Source organism: Zootoca vivipara, chromosome 4 (assembly GCF_963506605.1).
Source record: "Zootoca vivipara chromosome 4, rZooViv1.1, whole genome shotgun sequence".
Classification (NCBI taxonomy): domain Eukaryota; kingdom Metazoa; phylum Chordata; class Lepidosauria; order Squamata; family Lacertidae; genus Zootoca; species Zootoca vivipara.
The window spans coordinates 76244521-76269212 of NC_083279.1; the positions used below are offsets into that span (position 1 = coordinate 76244521).

General features: G+C 43.1%; 1 protein-coding gene across 1 annotated transcript in view; it reads left to right on the forward strand.

Moving 5' to 3' along the window:
- The window catches only part of LOC132592036 (uncharacterized), a 60818-nt gene extending 36398 nt beyond the window's left edge, over positions 1-24420 (forward strand). Inside the window, exon 3 of the mRNA XM_060274000.1 lies at positions 24295-24420. Within this exon, the coding sequence (XP_060129983.1) occupies positions 24295-24420 (126 nt within the window). The remainder of the gene's footprint in view (positions 1-24294) is intronic.
- Positions 24421-24692: the final 272 nt, after the last annotated feature.

The window sequence follows — 24692 nt, forward strand, 5'->3', positions numbered from 1 at the left end:
ACTCTTATACTCTGCAAATAGCTCACAGTTTTGCTGTTTAGTGAGTTGGTAAAGCTGTGGCAAAGTAAAAAAGGATTACCCTTCACTCATAATCTTCACACATAAGTAGTTCTAGTTACAGATAGGTAGCCGTATTGGTCTGCTGTAGTCGAAACAAAATTTAAAAATTCCTTCCAGTAGCACCTTAGAGACCAACTAAGTTTGTTATTGGTATGAGCATGCACACGAAAGCTCATACCAATGACAAACTTAGTTGGTCTCTAAGGTGCTACTGGAAGGAATTTTTTTTAATTTTGTTTTACACAGAAGATTATGCTAGCCATTGGAGTTTTTGTGTGTGTTCATAATTTTATACACACACACACACACACACACACACACACACACACATGCAACTATTTGTTGTTGTTGTTTAGTCGTTTAGTCGTGTCCGACTCTTCGTGACCCCATGGACCATAGCACGCCAGGCACTCCTGTCTTGCACTGCCTCCCGCAATTTGGTCAAACTCATGTTCGTAGCTTCGAGAACACTGTCCAACCATCTTGTCCTCTGTCGTCCCCTTCTCCTAGTGCCCTCAATCTTTCCCAACATCAGGGTCTTTTCCAAGGATTCTTCTCTTCTCATGAGGTGGCCAAAGTATTTTGCAACTATTTAAAATGCTCAATAATCACCCAAATGTTTGTGGGTGGGAAGCGACCATGATACATAACTAGTCATATAACACATCTGTGTGTAAAAGCAGTTGTTTGCTTATTTTTTTCATTCTCTTTCTATCCTGGTCTTCCTCCCAAAGGTTGTGGCAAACAAACAACACCATTTAAAAGCAATCACATATCCTCACAGCAAATAATTACAAGTTTGCCAGGAGTAGTATTTTTCAGCCATTAAGTGCTCGAGTTGACAGGAATGTGTTTATATTCCTCCTGAATGTTAATAATGAGGGAGACAGTCATGCCTCACCAGGGAAGGCATCCCCATAAGTGGGGAACTGCTGCTACAAATCAATGGCAGCAACCTGCCTGCAGCAGCTGGGTCTCTCCTAACAATAGTAAAGCCTGAAATGGTTAATATTGGACAAGATGCTCTTTGGGGTACTTGGGTCCTAAGCCATTTAGGGCTTTGTGCACTAATGCCCTGAATTGAGCTCAGTAGCTCACTGGCAGCCAGTGCTGAGCTTTCAGATCTACCGGTAGTGACATGGGGTCCCATCTCAGCACCAAGCAACAAGTGGAGGAATCTTAAAAGCCCCTACTCTTAGGACAGCAGCTTCTTGCATTGAGATGCTTCACCCTTTAAAAATAGTTCTTCCTATCTGCTTGGCCCTCAGATGAGTTTCTTGCAGCTGCAGCAAGCCATCCATTTCATTGTTTAATAAGGACAGATTAAACTGAATACTCCATTGCTGATGCCTCTTGCTGGTTGTCTTAGTGGCAAGAGGTTTTGTTGTTGTTTTAAATGGGCTCACCCAGGCAAGGCATCTGCAACTATGAACCCCACTGGGAATGCTGTAGCATTTGCCCAGCCATGCTATGTGGTGATGACAGACCTGATAGACTTATTTGGTTACATACCCCCACATTGAAGCAAAACATTATGCATAGCGATAAATCAATGCAAAGTGATGGCCTGACTTTGGGTGGAACATAGGGGGCATGGGGCACCTAGGCTCTAAAATGCTCTCAATAAACCCTTACATTCTGATCTGCTTCATAGATTGAGAAGCAGACTTTGAGTTTAGATAACTGGCATGCATAGATTTTTATTTTATTGGAGGGAGAGCAGAACAGTACTGATGCCTTTGATCCAGGGCACAGTAAATAGTTTCATGACTGGATGGCTGAGTGCTTGCATTCCAACAATTCTACTTACTGAAGTCATTTGGACTGAAAAACACTGAGCAATATCGACAAAAAAGCAAGGATTGTGCGTCTATTCCATCACCCGCCTTTATGTTTTATAGCTGAGATCACAAGGCTTTTTAATTCCAGTAGATGATGAGGCTGGGCTCTAGCCAACCCTGAATTTTCTACACATTCTGCAAGTGCTTGTTCATATCTGCTGCATTCCTGCTGTTAAGTGTGTTAGTATTTTCCATGCTTATTGCAACATGCTTCTCAGTGAAACAAATGAGTACTTTAAAATGTTGTTGTTGTGCTGAATAAGATGATACAGAGAAATATGGAGATCATTTCAATCCCAGAGGAACATGTCAATGCCTAGTATATATTTATTGTAAATTCTGAAAGAAAGTGTGTTGAGCCACTATAATGGTTAACCACTATAATGGTTAAGAGTGTTGGGTAGGGGAGAACCTAACCAGCTCCTAGCTCTCTTCAGATATTAAGGTATTTTTTGGGGGGGGGGAGTAGTAGTGGTGATGACTGTGCCAGCTCTGTCTGCTCCATCAGGGGCAAAACTAGGCTTGATTTCACATGTCAAAGCCTTTTGCAGAGCCTCGCTACCTATTTTGGAATGGATTATGTAAGGTTCTAAAATGTTCAGGCAACATCCACATGTATACAAGCGACCCCATTTCAGATTGTTGCCTTGTGACAGAAAACAGCAGAAGTTGTGATGGTTGGTGTGGGGCAGGGGTGCTCATCCCTACTTCCCCTCATGAGTTGAATGCCTGACCAGGACTTTTATCTTCCAAGCTAACCTACTTCAGACCCTCCAAGTGTCCCTATTTTCCAGGGGCAGTCCCTGATTTAGAGAAGCCATCCCGGTTTCTAATTTGATCCCAGAATGTTCCGCTTTCCTTAGGATGTCCCTATTTTCATCGGGGAAATGTTGGAGGTATGGAGTTATCTGACCCCTGAGCTGTCTGAAGGCAGCCCTGTATAAGGAAGTTTTTAAATGTTTAATTATGTTTTCATATATGTCAGAAGCCGCCCAGAGTGGAATGGGGCATCCCTATTTTCATCAGAGAAATATTGAAGGGTATGCTACTTCAGAAGGCTGTTGTATACCGTTATAAATACAAAGCATGCTTATTAGATTGGATGAAAGGTATCTAACTATGATGGTTGTGTGTGCTACTTTACAAAGGACAGTTTTCTGTTTTAAGGCTGTCTTGGCTAAGTCCAAAATCCATTGAGAAGGCCTGTGACTAGACAGACTCCTAGCAGACAATCAAATTATTATCGGCATTATTTTATAAATGGCTTCTCTCCATACATGTTGATAAGCATTCTATATGGAAAATTTCAAGTACTATTATGCAGACCTAAGTCTCATTGTTTCACAGCACTGAACTTAATACATTTTGTGTTTCACATCATATAGTGCAAGCTCTACATTTATAAAATTTAGTGGTGTCTTCTTTTCTGCAGTTCAGCAGTATTGAAGCAGCCCTGTAAAATATATGGACTATTGAGCCTTATTCCAAACTCTGTTTTGTGCCAAATTTCCAATTAGTGAATGCCATTTTATTAACTAGACCCCATTAAGCTCCATTCTTTAGTATAATGAAAGCCATTTCTGTTCTCCTTAATTTAATACACAATTCAGAGGATTATAGAACTAGACAGGAACAAGTGCTAATGGAGGGAATAAGTGTGATTTTAGATTCGTGGAGGCCCTTTGCAACTCATTTTTGTCTAGTTTCTTGTGTAGGAATTGACTGGGTACCTAGATCCAAAAAACAGGGCTAAACTCACTCTCCAGCAGGAGAGTCCCCAGTAGCAGAGTTTAAACTCACAAAAGTCAGGCAGCAGTATAGCATTAGGCATATAGGTTTTTAGACACTTTTATGCCATTAATCTGCATACAATGCTCCCCTCTTTTCTACCCCTCTTGCAATGAGCAGACCATATATTGTTAAGTACGTTTAAAATGCTTTACTTACAGATTCAAAGTTCATACATTTATCCAAGCAGCAGCAAGGAAAACACGGGCAGAATACTCTTTGGTAGAAAAATACAGAAAGATAGTTCCAAACACATGCTCTAAGCTTGGAGCTTGCTTAGACACGTCCTCCCTGGTAGGTTACATGACATGGAAAGAGTGAGAGGGGGCATGACCTAGCTGAGTCTAGGGATCCAGCTCTATTGTCTTAGCTCCCTCATGCACAGTTATGTTTGACTGCAATTTCTCACACTTTATCTCTGGGCAGTAGTGAGATTTGGGCCTATAGGCAGTGGAAGAGCAAGTGGATGAGTGCCAAGGGGAGCAGTGGGGCCCACTGAGGACCCCTTGCCCAAGGGCCCCCCAAAAGCTGGAATCGGTAATGCTGGCTTGCTTAATCCCACAGTTTTAGCAGCTATGGGAGAACAGAGGAGGTAGTTCAAAAGGAAAGGCTGCCTCCCTGGACCACTTATCTCACAGCTGGAAACCTACTGAGCTAACAACAGAGTATAAAGCCACAAGTCCACTTCTTAGTGGAGAAATTTTCTGACAATTACATAAACTTTTCTGCTTAATGCATCTTTCTGTAAAGCAAGGTAGTATCTTTGTAGATGATTAATCTAACATAATGTTTCCTTTTATTATTCCCCCCCCCCCCCGCAATCCTCTTGAGGAAGCAAGGGCTCTGTGTTCTTTCGCAGTAAATCACAAATGATGCTTCTGGGACATGTGCATTTGGTTATACTGATTACCCATCTGTTGAGAGTGCAATATATTCATTCTTCATTATACATTTAAGGTGAGGATACTTTTTCTATCAATTACTATATATTTGCTTCTCCTGCAATTTCAGCAGCTTCATAAAAATGCTAAACTACCGTACTTCTATTGGGCATGTGGAGTTTGATAGGTAATTCCAAGTTTATGTTTCCCACTTGAATACCAACCTGCAAAATTAGAGTTTGCTTCTCAGGGTTACAAAAACGGATACTTGATCTCCCTTACAGTGAATAAGTGAAACTAGGGTTTATTGTCTTACTGAACCTTGCAACAACTCTACTGCTTTCCAAATCTGCAGGTGTGAGAGGGAGAGGGGGAGGGGGAGGCAAGAAAGAGGGAAAGGAATTACGGTAATACATGAAGGTGATGCTAATGAAGGAAAATGTAGCATACCATAGGAAATTATTTGTGATAAAATTACAGGTAAACCCCCCACCCCACTTCCATGTGATTGACTCATTCACTATGCTGGGAAAGAAAAAAATAATTTGATTCAAACCTGGAAATAGTGTGAGAGAGCTGGAGAGTCCTCATGGCTCGTGTGGAGACTTTCCCCTGAGCCTGACATCACTGAGGGCAGAGGAAGCCCCCAAGAGACCAGTGGCCCAGTGGGGCTTTATTTAGGCTGCCCAACCTCCCTGCCTAACAGCTGGTATTCAGGGTATTGCAGCAGCCGCTGCTGCTTTCCTGCTCATCCTCCAGCCTTCGATTGGCCCCAGAGTTCCAGTTCGAGTTGTGGATATTTTTGGAAACAGTAGTTTTGGTCTGGATTGGAGAGAGAGCAGCAGAGAGGGCGTTTAAAGGTGATCCCCCTGTGAAAGTGTGGGGGGGGGGAGGAAGCATGTACATCTTTCAACCCAGTCACCTCACATATTATGTGAAACATCCACATAACTCCTGTGACGGCTTTCGTTCTTTTTTTAATTAAGAATTAGGAAACCTGTAGCCTTCCTAATGTTGCTGGATCACAAATCTAGCAATCCCTGATAATTTCCCATGCTGTCTAGGGTGGATAGGAGCTGTAGCTCATCAATATCTGGATCATCACGGGTTCCCTACCCCTCCTCTAATTCATACAAGCAACCTTTCTAAAACCAAGCTGTCGTTCAAATGCAATTTATTCCACCGTCCAAATTTAGTGATATAGGACACTGCCTTTCACTAAGTCAGACCATCATTCTACCCAGCTCATTATTGTCTACACTCTACACTGACTGCGAGCAGCTTTCCAGGGTTTTAGGCAAGTGATGCTCCCAACTGTACCTGGAGTTGCTGGAGGTAGACCCTGGGACCTGCTCACAAGGCAGATGCTCCACCCCTGAGCTAAAGTCCTTTCCTTAAATTTTGAATATGTGAGTACTTTCATATGTGACAAAATTGCATTTTGGAGCATTTGAAAGTCAAATATTGACCAGGAAGTAAAGTGTTAGCTAGGTGTACCATCCAGGAAACAATTTTGAGAGGTATCCCCTCTACAAACAGAAGTACTCTTGCTCAGGATTCCAGCCAGTCAGCCATGCCTTCTCCAGGATAATATCGGCTGTTAGGGGTTAGACCAACACACACACACACACACACACACACACACACACACACACACACACACACAGCTTGTAGTTCTTGGAGAACACTCTGAGAACACTCAGTCCTAACTGAGGAAATTTGGTGGAATTATTTCTGCTTTTTTCTTTTAATTCAATGGGGAGTGCACCAAATATGGAGAAGGCACCGTGTTATTTTTCGGTAGCCTCGCCTCACTTAGTTTCTAAACAGGCTCTCAATCACCCGAGTTCACTAGCAGCATCTGAGATCCCTTACAGAAGCTCTACCTTCTGCTTGGGTGGCTGCCACCACAGCTTTTGCCTTACATGGAATTGCAAAGGTTTAGTCACTTGCCAGAAAGAGGCTGCTGATGTTTCCCACCAGGTCGCAGGATGAGAAATTACAGATGCTGTAATCAGAAGCTGAAAAATTCAGGGAAGGAATGGGTAGCATTTACAGCCCTTCTGTATCATTCATTACAGCCCTTATGAAACATTCTTTCCCAACCAGCTGCAGTGTTCAACAGAACCACACGTACCAGCAGGCATGTATTGCTCAAGTGCATGCCAATAAACATGAGTGCAGTGGCAGGTGGATGTATTTGGAAGGGAGAATAGGTGGGAAGGATTAAGCACCCTTCCTGACTGCCAATTGCCCTCTGCAATACTCCCCATCAGATTAGCATGGTAGGAAAAACGGGGTTAGGGGACTCAGATTTGCTTTATAATATATAGGCCTTGTGCCCTCCTGTTTTTCAGCAAATCCACTGAGCTTTCGGGAACCACAGTTCCACTGTAACTGGAAGGAGAATCTATCCTGCCCCCCACCAATAACTTATTGTTGATTTAAAAGGATTTAGGGTGCTGAAGTGTGGCAATTCAGCTAGAATTAATTCACTCATTTCTACAGCCAAAATCATCACCATTGTTTATGCATCACACTTGGAATGTTCAGAGCTCTTCACATAGGTTATCTCAGGAATCCTTACATCAACCTTGTAGGCAGGTTACTATTTTTTACCTTCATATTGCAGTTGTGGGCTTAGGGCAAAAGACAGTGGTTGCCTAGGGCCATCAAGTTTACAGAAGTGGAAATATTTTCATTTATTTGTTTAGGAGAAAAGGTACAAAACGTTCACAGATAACAAAAGAAAACCTAACAACAGAACAGAAAAGGAAGAAGAAATCCCCAACAGACTACCCTACATTTATACCTACAATGTGAAACAAAGAAACTATAATTAATTAATTAAATCAGAAACATAAATATATTTGCCTTTGTTCCTGAAAGCCTTGAGTGGGTCCCATTTTTGCTCAGATTGATGGATTCTTTGTTGTCTTTGTCTTACCCACAGTATCCAAATTATACTTGGTTACGAATTCCCATAATTTGATGAACTGCTGTTTTGAGCAAGGGATTTATTTCCTTTTTCAAAATTTACCATTTACCATCCTTGCTGCCAGTATCATATAAATGAGTAGTGACAGGATTTAAACCAAAGGCGTTCATACCTCAGGTTTTTAGCCCTTCTTCTACACTGGCTCTATATTCTTTACATAGTGGGGGGGGGGAATAGAAGTATGCTGTTGAATGCAGCAATCCACAATTCACAAAAATCGACAATAAAATCTTGGGGGGGGGGGAATAGGCTATACTCGGAGCTCAAGAATTATGTGTTTCAGCATGGTCTAAATTGTTGCGTTGTCTACGTACAGAATAATTCTGCTTACACTGGAATTTTATTTTTAACTTGCTGGCGATAAAGAGAGGTGCTCAATGTACTTTGAGAGAGGAATGATTTAGCACTGCTTTGCATGGCCCTTAAGGGAAAGAGATCATAACAGAGCAATAACAAAGAAGTTTACTGGCAGGTAAAAGGAAAGAAGACAGTTGCCTGAGAGGATTTACAGTAAAGGCACTATTTATTTAAAGTAGTTGGCATTTTCTTTGACTGTGTGAGCAGGATCAGCGTAAGGATTTCATTTGCAATGCCACTTATAAATAGTGCAATAAACACTTCCCAGAGCCTCATTTTATCAGGGAAATTCCAAATCCATACACTATCTGAGCCTTACAAGTTGCTATGTGAGCTTTGTAAATATTTTATGTCAGTTTTAGGCTCAAGGGCAAATATCTCTTTTGCTCTGCACTTGTAAAGAAATGTATGCTGAAAAACATTGGCTATAAAATGTAAGAACATCTTTCATATTCACCTGCAATCCTTTGTGGACTAGTGCTAATTATTTTAATAAATCTGACAGCCTCACATTGGATTTTTTTGATTTGGACATTGTGAGCACATTGGTCCATACTTCCCTGATCTAAATTTGCTTTTGATTTTTGCAAAGGGTTCCCTCAAAGCAGCCATCCATTCTGCCTAAAGTTCAGAAAGTAGCTTAGGAGCCTTAGGTCAGTTCTTAGGCTCATGAGAGCTTAAACTTCAATTAGCCAGCCTTCATCTTTGAGTTATGACAAGTATGTGTTGTGCATGCATCCAGTCATAGATTCCACTTTGAATTATTATTGTTATTAATATCATTATTGCTACTATTATTATTTACTACCAACATGACAAAATGGCTTCTAAACAGTTTACAAGTATAAAATCAATCAAAGTTCACACGGAGTTAAAACACAATGAAACAATTCCATCAAAACTTTAAAACATTCATAATGTAAAAATGCAATAAAACAAGCTCATTAAAACAATTAGATCACAGGTGCAAGTTCAGGGCAAACAGGTGTGTCTTCAAGAGCTGGAGGAATGTCAAAACTGATGGGACCTTTCATATTTCAGCCAGGGGGGTATTCCGCAACACTGGTGCCACTTAGATACAAGACATGGCACCATTAGGAGCTGCCATCCTTCTCTAAACGACTGTACTCCATAAGGTCTTTAATTTCACACTTGGGAGGGATGCCAGCTAGGCCATTAAAAACCACAGTGCTTCATGCGCTGCTTTTGGCCTGGCATAGTCCCCAGATGTGTTCACCAGAAACAGTGCTGATTCTTTGACCTGGCTGTTGCCTCTCCCAGTATCAAATGAGTTTTCATGCTGAAAGGGGTACTTAGCAGGCCAAATTCAGGGTGGGTGGCACTGGGCCACTTCCTAGCTAGTGCAGAAAGAGGCAACTAGATATCAACACAGCTCTGGTATATTTCAGAGCTTAGGGTGAGGAAACAAGCTGGGAGAAGGCTCGAATGTGGCGTGTAGGAAAAATCCAGTCAAATGCAATCGAATACTTGAGTCTACCTAGTGGCAAAGAGGGCATACTTTGCTGACTGTTGCATCCTCACTGTGCTGTCTGGCAAAGCTTATCTCAGTAGTGTGGAGCCTCCTAAAGTCTGCCCCAAAGCAGCTAGTAGAACGGACAGCATACCCTCCAAGCATCCCAATTTTCCAGGGACAGACCCAGAATCATGAAAGCCATCCCAACTTCTGATTTAATCCCGGAATGTCCCTATTTCTCCCTCCAGTGCTGCTGCTTCCAAACTCGGGGAGGATGATGGACTGGCGCTTGTCCTGAGCGGGGGCAAGGGACCATCTTGTTGCCTCTCCATGGCCACTGCTGCCAGCCTCCTGTTAAATCACAATGTAGGAAAGATGGAAACTGCAACTTGCTCCAAACTGTTTTGGGAGATTTAATTCTTCACATTGAACAGAGGAGTGGAGTGGAGAACGTTTGAGACCAAGAGTTGCCATAGCATATTCTCCCAATGAGAGACCATTTGTAAGACCGGTCTGCATAGGACTTAAGCAAGCCGCTTTTGATACCAGACATTTGCACCAGGGTGCTCTGTATGAGCTTAGAAACACTCTGAATAGGTTGGCTGGAAAACACATAATGCCAACATTTTCAACTTGTGTTTAGCCAAGTATCCTAATGACATAAAAGTCACTTTTAAGAAACAAAAACAAAGCAGGTTCATAGTTGCTTTAATCAGAGGCTTGGGTACCATTGTCTGTAGCCTGAACTGAAGATGCATGATATCATTACTAATTCAAACTGAAAACACAGCTGGGCTGGGGAACCAAAGGAAGTATGGTTAGGAAGTGGAGCATTTGTGTGAGTCATGACATATAAATGTGCGTGGCAAGTCATTCCTGATAATGTCCAGCCAAACCACAGTGTTGATGTTGGAAGATTTGGCGTGGGAACTACAAGTATAATCCTGATTCCCCCCCCCCCGGCGCCCCACAACTTCTTGGCATTTTATTTGTATTTACTTTTACAGTAACTTGGTTTTCTCAGATGCTCTCTTTTTTTCATTTCCTCTGACTTTATTTATTTAACTCTTGTTATTAGAACAAAGGGCCCTAAGGACGTTAGTGTTCTATAAAGAAGCTGAAACATTATTTTCCACATAGCATCTCCTGTTTTCTGCATGAAAGGAAAAATTCTGTTTTTCGCCAGGAAGACTTTAAGTTCTTCTTGATGATCTCAGACATCTTGTGTTGACTGTTTTCCATCTTGGCAATTAAATGCACGTGTCTTTATTCTTACTAGTTGTCTTTGTGGCATCAGTTGTAGAATTGGTGTGCTTTTTAAATGCCCTACCGGTAATACTAGGGTCTCTAACACAGCACTCTTGGGCACCTTCTTCCTCTTCCTCCTCCTCCTCCTCCCTGGCAATCACTTGTAGCCGAGTAAGATTGTCTTCCATGAATATGGTCTCAACAGTGTGTCTGTAATTGACTGTCCATGACACCGGCCAAAGTTCTCTATTCCTCCCAACTGTTTTGTTTAAAATTGGTGTTTGGGGCTTTTTGGGGGAGGCTGTTTGAGAGTTTGGGGAGAAGTTTGGGTTTTTTACTGTGCTTTTGGTCAGGGGAGGAGGTCTGCAGATTGCCAGTTTTTCTTCTGCAATATTACAATATTTTGAGTACACACAACAGTTTCTTAGATTTTGAAAAGTGCTCAGAAGCTTGGAACCTCGGGCTTAATAGAGAAAGCATTTTTCAATTTTGGTAAATTTGGTTTTGTTCTTTTCCATCAACTTTAGTAAAACCTCAATTTATTTTTAAAGAACTATCTTCTAATCCTATATCAACCAGATAGTGTGTGCTTTTTAAAAAATATATTAACTGTGACATGCAAAAAAATTGGAAAAGTAAACACACTTTCTAGGGTGGAATTCAGCTTAGTGCTAATAAGATCATTCCATTGGGCAAGCAATCTCCACTTTCCTCCCCCATTTTCTGTTTCAGACTATTCCAGACCCTCCAGAGCAGATTTGCAGGAGAAGGGGGAAAGCACAGTTATGCTTTTGGGAACCGGATAGTTGAATCTGGCCTTTAGTGTTGCACAGTGCTAAGGGGTTTCATCCAGGGATTTTGACAACTGGCACAGCTGTTTTTCATTCCTGGCCTCTCCATATGGCCTGTTTATTAAGCATTCTTCCTGATTTGTTTGTACAAAGCTTGCATGGAGCTTGTATTTGATGTCTTCTGGTTATTTAGCTTTCATTCAGATTTGTTTGTGCAGATGCTGCACAACTTCCTATCAATCAAATGCATAGGGCTGCCTCTGAAGATGGTTCGGAAACTTCAGCTGGTGCGGAATTCAATGGGCAGATCGCTCACTGGGGCAAGACAGTTTGAGTATATTACACAGATCCTGGCCCAACTGCACTGGCTACCAATTAGTTTCTGGGTGCAATTCCAAATGCAGTTTTTGACATATAAAGCCTTAAATGGCTCAGGACCACAGTACCTCAAGGACCGCCTCTCCCCATAGAAACTGACCTGGACTCTGCAGTAATCATTTGAAGCCCTTCTTTGCCTTCTACACGTGAGGTCTGGAGCATGGGTGCCAACTTGAATAAATTGGGGGGGGGAGCTCTGTCCCACATAATCACAAGATGTTGTCAGAAGAAAGGAATGCTTAGGAAGAAACCACCAGCACTTCTGCCAGAAGTCACTACTACTGCTGATACTAGCAGTTATCAAGTGACACAAGGAAGCCAGTACGGATTGCATATGCACAACATTTTGATTTGAAATCAATTGGGACTGAGTACCCATTTTTTCTACATAGTCCACACAATCTACACCTTGCAATAAATTGGAGACAGATTCATATGGGGGGTGGGTAGAGGAAGATCTATAGAGAACATAGATTGCATGAAAAAGTTCCTAGGAGCTCAAGAGAAGGCAAAGGTCTTCCCCATTACCTACTACCTGTTTATTATTATTTTTTACTGGAGATACAAAGGATTAAACCTTGGACTTTCTGCATGCAAAGTGTGTGTTATCCTCCCTGGGCTCTCCCCAAGGTTCAACTCCCTCAATTAGGCCCAGAACTGGTAATGGCTTTGAATGACCACCCAAAAAAACAGCCACGGTGCATCTTTAGAAGACGACCAACTACCACTTGCCCTAAACAATTTGAACAACAAGTTTTTCTTTCAGAGAGAACATAAATTATGATAGGCGCATGCAAAACATACCATTATGCAAGTACAGGTGAAACTCAGAAAATTAGAATATCATCGAAAAGTGCATTTATTTCAGTAATGCAACTTATTACTTTTTCTTTTTCTTTTTACAAATGCTTTCTTTTGGAAATTCCACAGTAATAAAACAAATAATTACAATAATACAAAAATAAACATCACTATTACATTTCATTAATTACATTCCATTTATAATTGACCCACCTAACAACAAATAATTACAATTACAACAAATAAAGGCTTGACATATCTTGCTTTGCATGTCATGCATCTATCTTATATATTGGTTTCACCTTTTAAGTTGCATTACTGAAATAAATGCACTTTTTGACGTTATTCTAATTTTCCGAGTTTCACCTGTATGTAGGGATGCCACACTCTTGTTGAAATCAAAACTAGCCATAGAACTACTAGAAGTGTTTATCATTGGGGCGCGGGGACTGAAAGGAAACCAAAAGAAAATGTTAATAAGGTTATTTAAAAAAGCATTAGTAGTGAGACAGTGCCTGCCTTCAGACTTAAAATCTATATATACCGGTAAAAAATAACACACATGGAAAAATGAATGAGGAGGGAAGAGGCAAACTTGGGCATGAAGTTCTTAAAGTTGCGCTGCCTTTTGCAGCTTGCAAACAGTTTCCTGAAAATGAACAAGTCGTTTTGGCTCACCCTTACAATGTCTTCCTTTGACATTCCCTGGAGAACAACAAATGTAGAACATAATGCAGATGGCGCTGTTGCATGTTGAAGATGGTCAGAAGCACAGCAGTACAAGGAGTAGTGCAAGGTTGCCTCTTGCATGTGTCAGGTGTCTTCCAAACTCCAGCTCGGCACAAGCAACTCATCTTAATCAAAAAGACAAACCAGAGGGCAGCGCCTTGTACTTCAGCCAAGGTCAAAATCAAGAGAAGCTGTCAAGAGAAATCGGGAACTGAAATGAAGCGGAGTGAAGAGTGAGGAGTTGAGTGCAGCAGAAGGACAGGAACGTGCAAGAGAACATAGCAGGCTGTGTCCTTTTTCTCAGAGAAATATCTGATTTTTGATGTTTTTTTAAAAATGGATCATTATTTCTAGATCACACATAAACACATTGTGGCTGTGCTGTAAAAAGAGAGAGAAAAGTGCAAACCAGTTCCCCAAATAATATGCTGCCGTTTAAAGATCTCCTTGCTATTCATTTCTTTTAAAATACTGTATGCATTTCACTGAACATAGTGTATCTCCACCGCTCCAGTACCACTACTAACATTTGCATCTTTGTTTAAAGGAGCAGCTGACCTTTTACTCCCGCACCGCCAATGCTCCCTTCCTTTCTTTATGTGTATCATCTGGCTACCAAAGTACAGTAGCATAGAAATTCTAGCCTCTGAACTGGTTGTTGGGAGTAAAGTAACAATGCTTGCAATAAGTTGCCTGAACCAGTTTGGGGCAATAGGCAGAAATAGACAGGAAAGGCCTTTCTTCTTCCCTGCTGGTTCCTTCTTAAGAAACTACTTTTGTTTGTTTGATTGGGTTCCCCCCCCCCTTGCTTCCATCCTCCTCTTCCTCCTCTTCCAGTCAGTCAGTGTTAGATATTCCTTTTGTTAACCTCATAACTCCATGATGGCTGCATGTCAGCTTGTACTCAGAACAGTGTTTGTTTTAAGTAATAAAGTTGCTTTATTGTCTCAACCAGCAGTTGTACCAGACTATTTCTGAATTTGGCTGCTACACACACACATACACCAGTTGTTAGCGGGAAGTAACTCTGAAAATCAGGGGTGAGGAGCTTGTGGCTGCCATCAGACCCAGCCAGCGCATGCAATGATAAGGTGTCAGTTCAGTTGGTTAGAACATTGTGCTGATAACACCAAGGTCACAGGTTTGGTTCCTGCAAATATGCAGAAAGCATATTTCTGCATTGCAGGGGGGGTTGGATTAGATAATCTACGGGGTCCCTTCCAACTCTATGATTCTATGATCGGAGTTGCAGTCTAGCAATATCTGGAGGGCCACAAGTATCCCATGGGTGCTGAAAACAGATCTGTCTTCAGCTTGCTTGGAACAATCATTTTAAAAAGGTGAAGGACCCATGACAGGTACGTCCAGTCACAAACATCCCTGGGGTTGCGGTGCTCATCTTGCTTTACTGGCCGAGGGAGCCGGCGTTTGTCCACAGCATGACTAATCTGCTTCTGGCGAACCAGAGCAACACATGGAAACGCCATTTACCTTCCTGCCGGAGCAGTACCTATTTCTCTACTTGCACTTTGGCGTGCTTTCGAACTGCTAGGTTGGCAGGTGCTGGGACCGAGCAACGGGAGCTCATTCCGTCGCGGGGATTCGAACAGCCGACCTTCTGATTGGCAAGCCCTAGGCTCAGTGGTTTAGGCCACAGCTCCACCTGCGTCCTGGAACAATCATTGTAGGACTCTTAATCTCAGGGTCACAGGTTTTAGCCCCCCACTGGGCAAAATATTCTTGCATTGCTGGGGGTTGGACTAGATGAGCCTTGTCCCTTCCAGCTGTAAAATTCTATGACTTCAAAACTAGAATCATAGAATCATAGAGTTGGAAGAGACCACAAGGGCCATCCAGTCCAACCCCCTGCCAAGCAGGAAACACCATCAAAGCATTCTTGACATATGCCTGCCAAGCCTCTGCTTAAAGACCTCCAAAGAAGGAGACTCCACCACACTCCTTGGTAGCAAATTCCACTGCCGAACAGCTCTTACTGTCAGGAAGTTCTTCCTAATGTTTAGGTGGAATCTTCTTTCTTGAAGTTTGAATCCATTGCTCCGTGTCCGCTTCTCTGGAGCAGCAGAAAACAATCTTTCTCCCTCCTCCATATGACATCCCTTCATATACTTGAACATGGCCATCATATCACCCCTTAACCTTCTCTTCTCCAGGCTAAACATACCCAGCTCCCTAAGCCGTTCCTCATAAGGCATCGTTTCCAGGCCCTTGACCATTTTGGTTGCCCTCTTCTGGACACGTTCCAGCTTGTCAGTATCCTTCTTGAACTGTGGTGCCCAGAACTGGACACAGTACTCCAGGTGAGGTCTGACCAGAGCAGAATACAGTGGTACTATTACTTCCCTAGATCTAGATGCTATACTCCTATTGATGCAGCCCAGAATTGCATTGGCTTTTTTAGCTGCTGCATCACACTGCTGCATCAACTACCGTATGGACAAGCTTTTTTCCTGAAGAGGCAAGCTGCCAAGGAGGCTGTGGTAGAAGTTAAGCATCCTTTCTTTCCTGGAAAAATGGTGGTAACAAGATGTTGAATACGATGGACTCCATGCACCCATGAGGTTGCATTTATTTTCAGGAAGATCACACACACACACACCCCGTGCCTTTAGTGAGGAGCATTTCCTGGTGAACAGATAAGGAAAATCATCACCTGCTTAATGTCTTCAAGCCAGGAAGTTCTTAAAAACGCAAGAGCTCTTGGCAGCCGTATCCATTGCAGACAGTCCTGTACTGTTCAACATGTCGTTTGTTCTGCAGAAACTGCAATGCAAAAATGTGTAGCACCACTGCACTGTAGCTGTTTTCAGTGCTGTGATACAGGATGCTCTTGACAGGCGTCTTCATTTGGCACTGATTGAGACTAAGACTCTCCATTGTTCCTCCACCTTTAAGTCGGAATGTGCTGTCAGAAAGAGACAAAAGGCTAGTTTACAAAAGGGATCCTAAAGGTGTTTGCACATCATTCCTGCTCTCTGGTTTGCTCAGGTGGAGTGAGGTGGGGGGGGGATAATCCTGGCTGCTCTCCTCTTTCAAACTCTGACTCATAATCAGCCAGTTCATCTGCTGGTCCTTGACTATATTTAACCATTGATTTGGCCACTTATTAGCATATCTATTATTCATCTTCATCTGACCTCTTTGTAAATGTTTTATTATAAAAGAGCATTTTAATAGTTCCTGTATCCCAGGGTTAGCCCTCTTTCTAAATGCCTTGAAATGTGATGGATGTAGGAAGAATTATTTTTCTACAGGATATAGTTCTCCTGATTCTTATGTTGGAAGGGACCCCAAATGTCATCTAGTCCAACCTCCTGCAACGCAGGAATCCAAGCTAAAGTAGCAGTTTGTCCTTTTGGAAACACAGGTCCTCTCTCAGGATTTGATGTGGGGTAGCAGGTCCTCTGCCTTAGAAGAGTGCCTTGTTGCCCCCCACCCTTAAACACTGCTTGTATACTTGTAAATAAAGGAATACCGTGATTATTATTATTATTATAAACTGCCAGTCAGTGCAGACAAAACTGGTAGATGGACCAATGGTCTGACTTGGTATAAGACAGCTCCTTATGTGTTGTTATTTCTGGGGAGTCAATAATAATAATAATAATAAATTATTATTATTATTTTTACCCCGTCCTCCTCCCTGGCCAGGGCTGGGCTCAGGGCGGCTAACACCAAATATAAATTACAATAAAACTAATGGGGGGGCAGTTAATTAAAATACAGCTTAAAATGCAGCCTCATTTTAGTAAAGGTAAAGGGGCCCCTGACCATCAGGTCCAGTCGTGTCCGACTCTGGGGTTGTGGCGCTCATCTCGCTCTATAGACCGAGGGAGCCGGCGTTTGCCCACAGACAGCTTCCGGGTCATGTGGCCAGCATGACAAAGCTGCTTCTGGCGAACCAGAGCAGCACACGGAAATGCCGTTTACCTTCCCGCCAGAGCGGTCCCTATTTATCTACTTGCACTTTGATGTGCTTTCGAACTGCTAGATGGGCAGGAGCTGGGACCGAGCAACAGGAGCTCACCCCATTGCAGGGATTCGAACCGCCGACCATAAATCAAGACCATAATGGGAGGAAACATCAGATATTCACCTGAGCCAGCTATCCATGGGCAAGCAAAAAAGCCAAGGGAAAATTTATATACCAAATCCCATATTAGGGGTCAGATTGAGTCCAAGCCAAAGGCCAGGTGGAACAGCTCCATCTTGCAGGCCCTGCAGAGAAATATCAAATCCTGCAGGGCCCTGGTCTCTTGTGACAGAGCGTTCCACCAAGTCGGGGCCAGTGCTGAAAAGGCCCTGGCCCTAGTTGAGACCAATCTAACCTCCCTGAGGCTCGGTACCTCCAAAATGTTGTTATTTATGGACCTAAAGGTCCTCCGTGGGGCATACCAGGAGAGGTGGTCCCGTAGGTATGAGCGTCCTAGGCTGCATAGGGTTTTAAAGGTCAAAACCAGCACCTTAAACCTGACCCTGTACTCCATCGGGAGCCAGTGCACCTGGTAAAGCAATGGATGAATGTGATCCTGCTGCAAGGACCCCCCGTAAGGAACCTCGCCGTGGCATTTTGCACCCTCTGGAGTTTCTGGGTCAGCTTCAAGGGCAGCCCCACATAGAGCGAGTTACCGTAATCAAGCCTGGAGGTGACCGTTGCATGGATCATTGTGTCCAGATCAGGGCGAAAAAAGTAAGGGACCGACTGCTTAATACGGCAGAGATGGGGAAATGCCACCTTTGCTGTGGCTGCAACCTGCGCCTCCATGGAAAGGGAGGTGTGGAAGGTTACACCCAAACTCTTGACAGAAGGCACTGGCACTAATTGAGCCCCCGCAAGAGATGGGAGTTGGCCCCCCCAACCCCATGTCTTCCCAACCCAGCCATAGGACCTCTGTCTTTGAAGGATTTAACTTCAGCCGGCTCCCACGCAGCCATCCAGCCACAGCTTCCAAGTATCTGGTCAGTGTGTCTGGGGCCGAGTAAGGGCGGCCGTCCATCAACAGATAAAGCTGTTGTATTTTATGTCAGGAAAAGCACTCATGGACAAGTATGTTGTCTCATTTCTTTACATGTCTCTCCTTACACACTAGCTACATCGTGACACCTTTGCCCTGTAAAGAGCAAGCCAGAGTACTGTTGGATAGGATCCAGGAACTTTATGACAACTTTAGCAGACTGAAATTGCTAAGGCTAACACTAATGGTTTGTTGTGTTAACGCGTGAACACCTGATTTACTTTCCATGTCTTATAAAAGAAACAATAGGCTTTATTCATCCATTTTTTGGAAGTAATAACGTAATGATCCGCCATATGCCCTATTTTCCTTAAATTTTTGTGTGTGTTCTGTTTTTGCTTGTGTATAATATGCTTTATTTATGGGGTGTATGTGTGTGATGAGCACATTACAGCATAACATCTGCACAAGTTTTCAGTTACACATGTTATCAAGTGATCCAACGGCAAATCTAATTATCCAGGGACTCTTCTTCTTAATGTTATACATGTATCTCTTGACTCTGAAGCCTAGCGTCAAAACAAAAATATATTGGGATACATTATCATATGAGCAATATGTAGGTACTGGGAAAAGCAAGAATATCAGTTTTTTGGGGAGGGGGGAGAACTAAAATACAAACAGCTCAGCTACCCTTCCTTGCCTGCTTCCAACTAGAATGGAGCACCGAACTGGAACTGGTGGGATATAATCCGATTCACAAACTCCTCTAGGACAGAGGCTGCTGTGGCTGCTGATGACTGTGCAACATGTTAGTCCTAGAACAGCCTTTTTGCTTTGTAGCATCCCTTCTTAACTTTGCGGGTATGTCAGAGAGGCATGGAAGGCTCTGTTTGCCCTACAAGTCCTCTATCCCTTTCCAAAAAGAATTTTGTGTCATGAAGATGTGTGTACATGCACTCCTGTTTGCTCTGCATCCCGTGCTCTCCAAGCACTGGTTTGGGAAGCGGCGTATGCACGAAGTTAGCCATAATCCGTATCTATCCCGCCTTTTCTTATTAAAGACTGCATTTTGACACACACACCCCAAAAAACCAGCCTCTATCTAAATTAAGAAAAAGAACTACCAAACTGCATCTTAAGCTGGTAGGTGGCTACGCAGCCAAAGTCATGCAAGCGTTCTCATTTTGCAGATCAGATCGTGATTCAATGCTGAAAGAAACACTATGACCCCAAAGGAAGGACTTTGAACCCTTATCTTTCAGATTCTCCATATACGTAAACCAGGGGATGGGGACTGGTTTAATTAGGCCTGGCATGGGTTCCAATTTGACCTGTCAGACTGTTGCCCACAAAATACACCCACCTGTCCAACACCTGATGTCATATATGATGTCAGGTAGGGGCAGATAGGGACATGATTATGAAGGAACAACCAGACACCAACCACCATTTGATTTCCTATGCACTGCCAACAGCCAATAAGTCTGATAGGTGCTTCTTTATTTGACCATGCATCAAAAGAGTGTGACAACAATGGTCTTATAATGCTACCTGGTACAGATCTGTGCAAAGAGAGGGACTTGTATACAAGCCAATCTTTCAAATCTACAGCAATAAGCCTGCCTCAGGATGTGCATTGTACCTAGCAACATATAAAGCAATAAAATAAAATCGAGATGCTGAATCGGTGTTTTGTTTTTGTTTTTGCAAAGTGCTCTAAATTTGCTTTACAAACACCATCATTCTAAAATGAATGGTTCATGTTTTTAATTCACATAGGACAAACTTGGGGGTGGGGGGGAAATCTAATGTTCCCTTGGAAATTGTTTTTCAATTGCCTCCAACACTTTTCAAACGCAGCAAGGATTGTCAAAATGAACTGGTACCTTTTGCTCCTGGGAGAAGCAACTGAGCGAGTGAATGATTTTTATAGCACTCTGCAATGCAGACAAACATAGCTTTAGAACTTATATAGGAAAGCTGAACGACCTTCTGTGCTTTTCATCAGTGTGTCTATTCTAGGCAGGCACTGCACAGGCCATCTCAATTGTTTTGTGGGATTACGGTATATACATTTTGAGTGATTGAAGTGGTGCATTTGAAAGCAGACTAAAGACTTCATGAATCTCTTTGGGTAACCCCTTTTTGCAAGGTTGATATTCCTAGGGATGGCAGCTATTGCAAACAAGATAACCAAGAAGAAAGCAAGGAGGAACTTGTGCAGCGATTTTGCATCTTACTGAGTTTTAACAAAAATGTGAGACAAATATCCTCAATCATTGCTACTTTCATCTGCTAATTCCTTCAAATGGTGTCAGATATATCTGGCCAGGCAGACTTCATCATCAGATACACTGCCTGTATTCACCCTCCTGTTTTCCTAATTTATATCATGTCCCGGGAATCCTATGAGTTCCAGGGGTTTTCACCCTTTTGGGGCTTGTGTGACTACCCAGAATTTTATATAATGATTATGTATTTTGATTATATGTTGATATATATCATTATATATTTTGTGGTTTCATATTTTGATTCTGTTCTGTGAACCGGCGGCATATAAATTCAAACAACAACAACAATTTTGAAAGAATGCCATGTCCCCCACCTCCTCCTCATTACACACCCATGAGAGACATCAAGAAAGCACACACACATTGCTTTTCTATGTAAAAGGTAAAGGTAAAGGGACCCCTGACCATTAGGTCCAGTCGTGACCGACTCTGGGGTTGCGCGCTCATCTCGCATTATTGGCCGAGGGAGCCGGCGTATAGCTTCCAGTTCATGTGGCCAGCATGACAAAGCTGCTTCTGGCAAACCAGAGCAGCACACGGAAACGCTGTTTACCTTCCCGCTGTAGCGGTTCCTATTTATCTACTTGCACTTTGACGTGCTTTGGAACTGCTAGGTTGGCAGGAGCTGGGACCAAGCAACGGGAGCTCACCCCGTCACAGGGATTCGAACCGCCGACCTTCTGATCAGCAAGCCCTAGGCTCAGTGGTTTAACCACAGCGCCACCTGGGTCCCTGCTTTTCTATGAGGTTTGGGTAAAAGTGGAATCTAGTAGAATTACAACAGATCCTCTGGAATTTGCATGATTATACATCCTAAAACTGCTGTCAAATAAAAGCTTATATTAGTAGACTGCACAGAGGTGGGCGGAATCATAGGTGCTCTACTTGACAGCACCACAAAAACATCAATCGAAAGCACACCTGGTAATGATTTTTACGTGGGACGACAACCAAGTCATCAACAAATCGCACAACTCCTCTGCGGGTATCTGGAAAGCTCTGGGTCTGTGATTTTCACAGTTCTGTGATTTGATGGTGGGCTCGGGAGGACTCATTTTAAATGATGCAATATTAAGAGATTCAGTTTTATGGGATTCAACTTACGTGTGTATGTGCATGCCTTGTATCTCACCTTCTCTCCCTCCGAATCCTGTGGCACCTCACTTTCTCTCTCTGGCTGCTCTGTTCCACAAACAGTCTCCCATGTCACTTCTGTCTCTGCCTAACTCAATCACTTTCTCAATCACTGCTCAGGAGTCTTGAAAAGAGAAAACTGCTCTTCCAGCTTCCTCCTTTGGCTCTATGTACTTAGAGACTTTGTGGGCTCCAGCGGAATTCAAGGGCACCACTGATCTCATGGGCACCAGGTTGGCAACCAGAGGCTTGGTACTCATACTTTGGCAAACCTAGGAAATAAGAGTATTGGCCTGAGACAATTTTATACAAAGCTAAGGGAAACAACTGTTCTTTTCTTATTTAGGTAAATCAGGAGTAACTCAGCTGTGGTCAGAGCTTCCAAATCTCAGTAAGAAAGAAAACTGAATTAAGTTTTTTAAAAGTTTGCTTGGCCAGTGCTTATTTTTTTAATTCCCATAAGCAAATTATTTGAAAGTAAGACCTTTTGGACTCAGTGAGATTTACTAAATAAACATATGATTGCAATATAATAATATACTGGTATTTAATACTGCTGGTACTGTAAAAGCACTAAATCTAAATTATTGTGTGTGCCATTATTGGTCATATTTACAGGTGCTGTCGGGTTCCCCCCCCCACTCAATTGGGGGTCATGCTCATTCATAATTCCTATGGCTCAGGCTGGGTGCTTCCCATTCAATTTAGATAAATTGCTGTCCTAGTGTTCCATGAGTGCCATTTGCTATAAGACATTATTTCTATAAATTACTTTTAACCTGCCAGGCTTTGTGTTCTCCTTTGGAATTGGTCAAGACACATAACTGTATTTTTTGTTGGTACAATTTCACAAAAAGAACCAGAAATCGTAGGAGGCAGAGTTGGATGATGGGGGCTGACACATGCTCGAAGAGAACTAAGACCATTGTGGCACATATTTATGTAGTTTCAAAACTGCTTGTTCTGTGTCGTTATTTCCATGAAAATTTTAAAATCACAAGCCTTATAATGACAAAATAAAACCCTAACAGTTTACCCATGGAACTATCAGGGCTTTTTCTCAGCCAGAACTCACCGAAACGCAGTTCCGGCATCTCTTAGGTGGATGCCATTGCCATTCTACGTAAGAGAACAAGGGCAGCAAGGGCGTACCCACCATGCGGCAAGTTAGGGCAGCTGCCCTACTCTAGAAGCAGGGCTGGTGGGCAGAGGCGGAGCACAGCCCGGCGGAGCGCGAGTTCGCCATTCCCGCCGCACCGTGCCGCACCCTCCCTCCAGCTCCCCGGCGCGCCCTCAGGCAAGGCCAAGCGCGGCGGGGAACCAGAGAGCGCGGCGCGGTGGGCGGGAACGCCAACTCGCGCTCCGCTGGGCTGGGCTCCGCCTCTGCCCACCAGCCCTGCTGCTAGGGAGGGGCACAGCCCGGCGGAGCGCGAGTTTGCCGTTCCCGCCCGCCGCGCTGCGCCCTCCCTCCAGCTCCCCGTCGCGCCCTCTGGCAAGGCCAAGCGCGGCGGGGAACCAGAGAGCGCGGCGCGGCGGGCAGGAACGCTGAACTCACGCTGGGCTGGGCTGGGCTCCGCCTCCGCCCACCAGCCCTGCTGCTAGGGAGGGGCACAGCCCGGCGGAGCGCGAGTTCGCTGTTCCCGCCCACTTTGTGGCCCCTCCCCTTCCGTGCCTTGGCCCCTCCCCTTGCCCCCCCTAGTTTTGATCCTGGGTACGCCCATGAAGGGCAGTGTTCATGGTGAGTTCTGACACCTCTTTTTCTAGAAAAATACCACTGGGTACTATGAAAGTCGAAGGTGATCAGATCACTCCATTAGCCACATCACTCAAACATTGTAGAACAGACCATAAAACGAGTGTGTCTAATGGGCAGTAAATCATTCAGAGAAAACAACTAGATTTAAAATAAAAAATAAGAGCCCCTAATACTTGAGAAATGTTTCACATTCCTAGGCACCAGATATTATAGGTGCCAACCTTGCGAACGGACAAAAAGGTTAGTGTTCTCAGGCGCTAGCATCAAATGTTTTGAGAACACTCTGTTATTGGAAGAACTAACATCACCAAATTCCACACACATGAGCTCTAGCCATTTCACCTGTACACTTTTATATACTGTTTGCCTCACAATATTCAACTGTTTTGTCCCTCAGCATTTTAAAGTTGGCTCTCTTTTTTTTATCTGACACACTGTCTTTGTTTCAGTGTTTTAGCATTATATTGGTTTTTTAAACTGTTCATGGTGTTAGCCACCTTAGGGAATCTCAGCAGCCAGATGGAAAAAAGGGACAAAAATATTTTAAATGAGTAAATATCTGTTTACAACTATAGGTTGAGCCCTTAATTAAAACCTATTTTGGCAGCCGTCTGTGAGTTCACAAAATAAATAAATCATTATCAGTACCTGTTGTTTCGCAGCATTAGAGTCGGTCAGACAACGGTGGTGATATCTCAGAATTTAATATCCTCTTTTGCTTTGGGTGCCTCTGCTGTTTCGAAAGGAAACAAAATGTTTTGCCAACTAAGAAACGTAATTCTTTCTTGCAGATGCTGTCTCAGGAGTTGAACAGAGAAAAAGCAGGTAGGTCTGCCATTGTTATTATATATAGTTCACATATCACACTAAACTATAGTCAATTATTTTCTTTTTCCACCATCTGCTGCAAGACTTGAACTATTGAATATTAGACAAGAAAATGTTCTGGTAGTAGTGGACACGTTATCCAGGGCATTTAACAGTACTGACAGATAAAATAAAGAAGAGGAGTTTACCACAATTCTTGTCAGAAAAGCAAAGCTGCTGCCAGTGTGTCAGAAGAAAATGTGCAAAGAATTTGCAGAAGTCACATCATGGTGCAGCAAGCAATAAAATATCACCACCGACTGGAGAGGTCATTAATACCTGCCCCGTATTTTCAATTTTGAAAGGAGCAGTTCCATAGCTT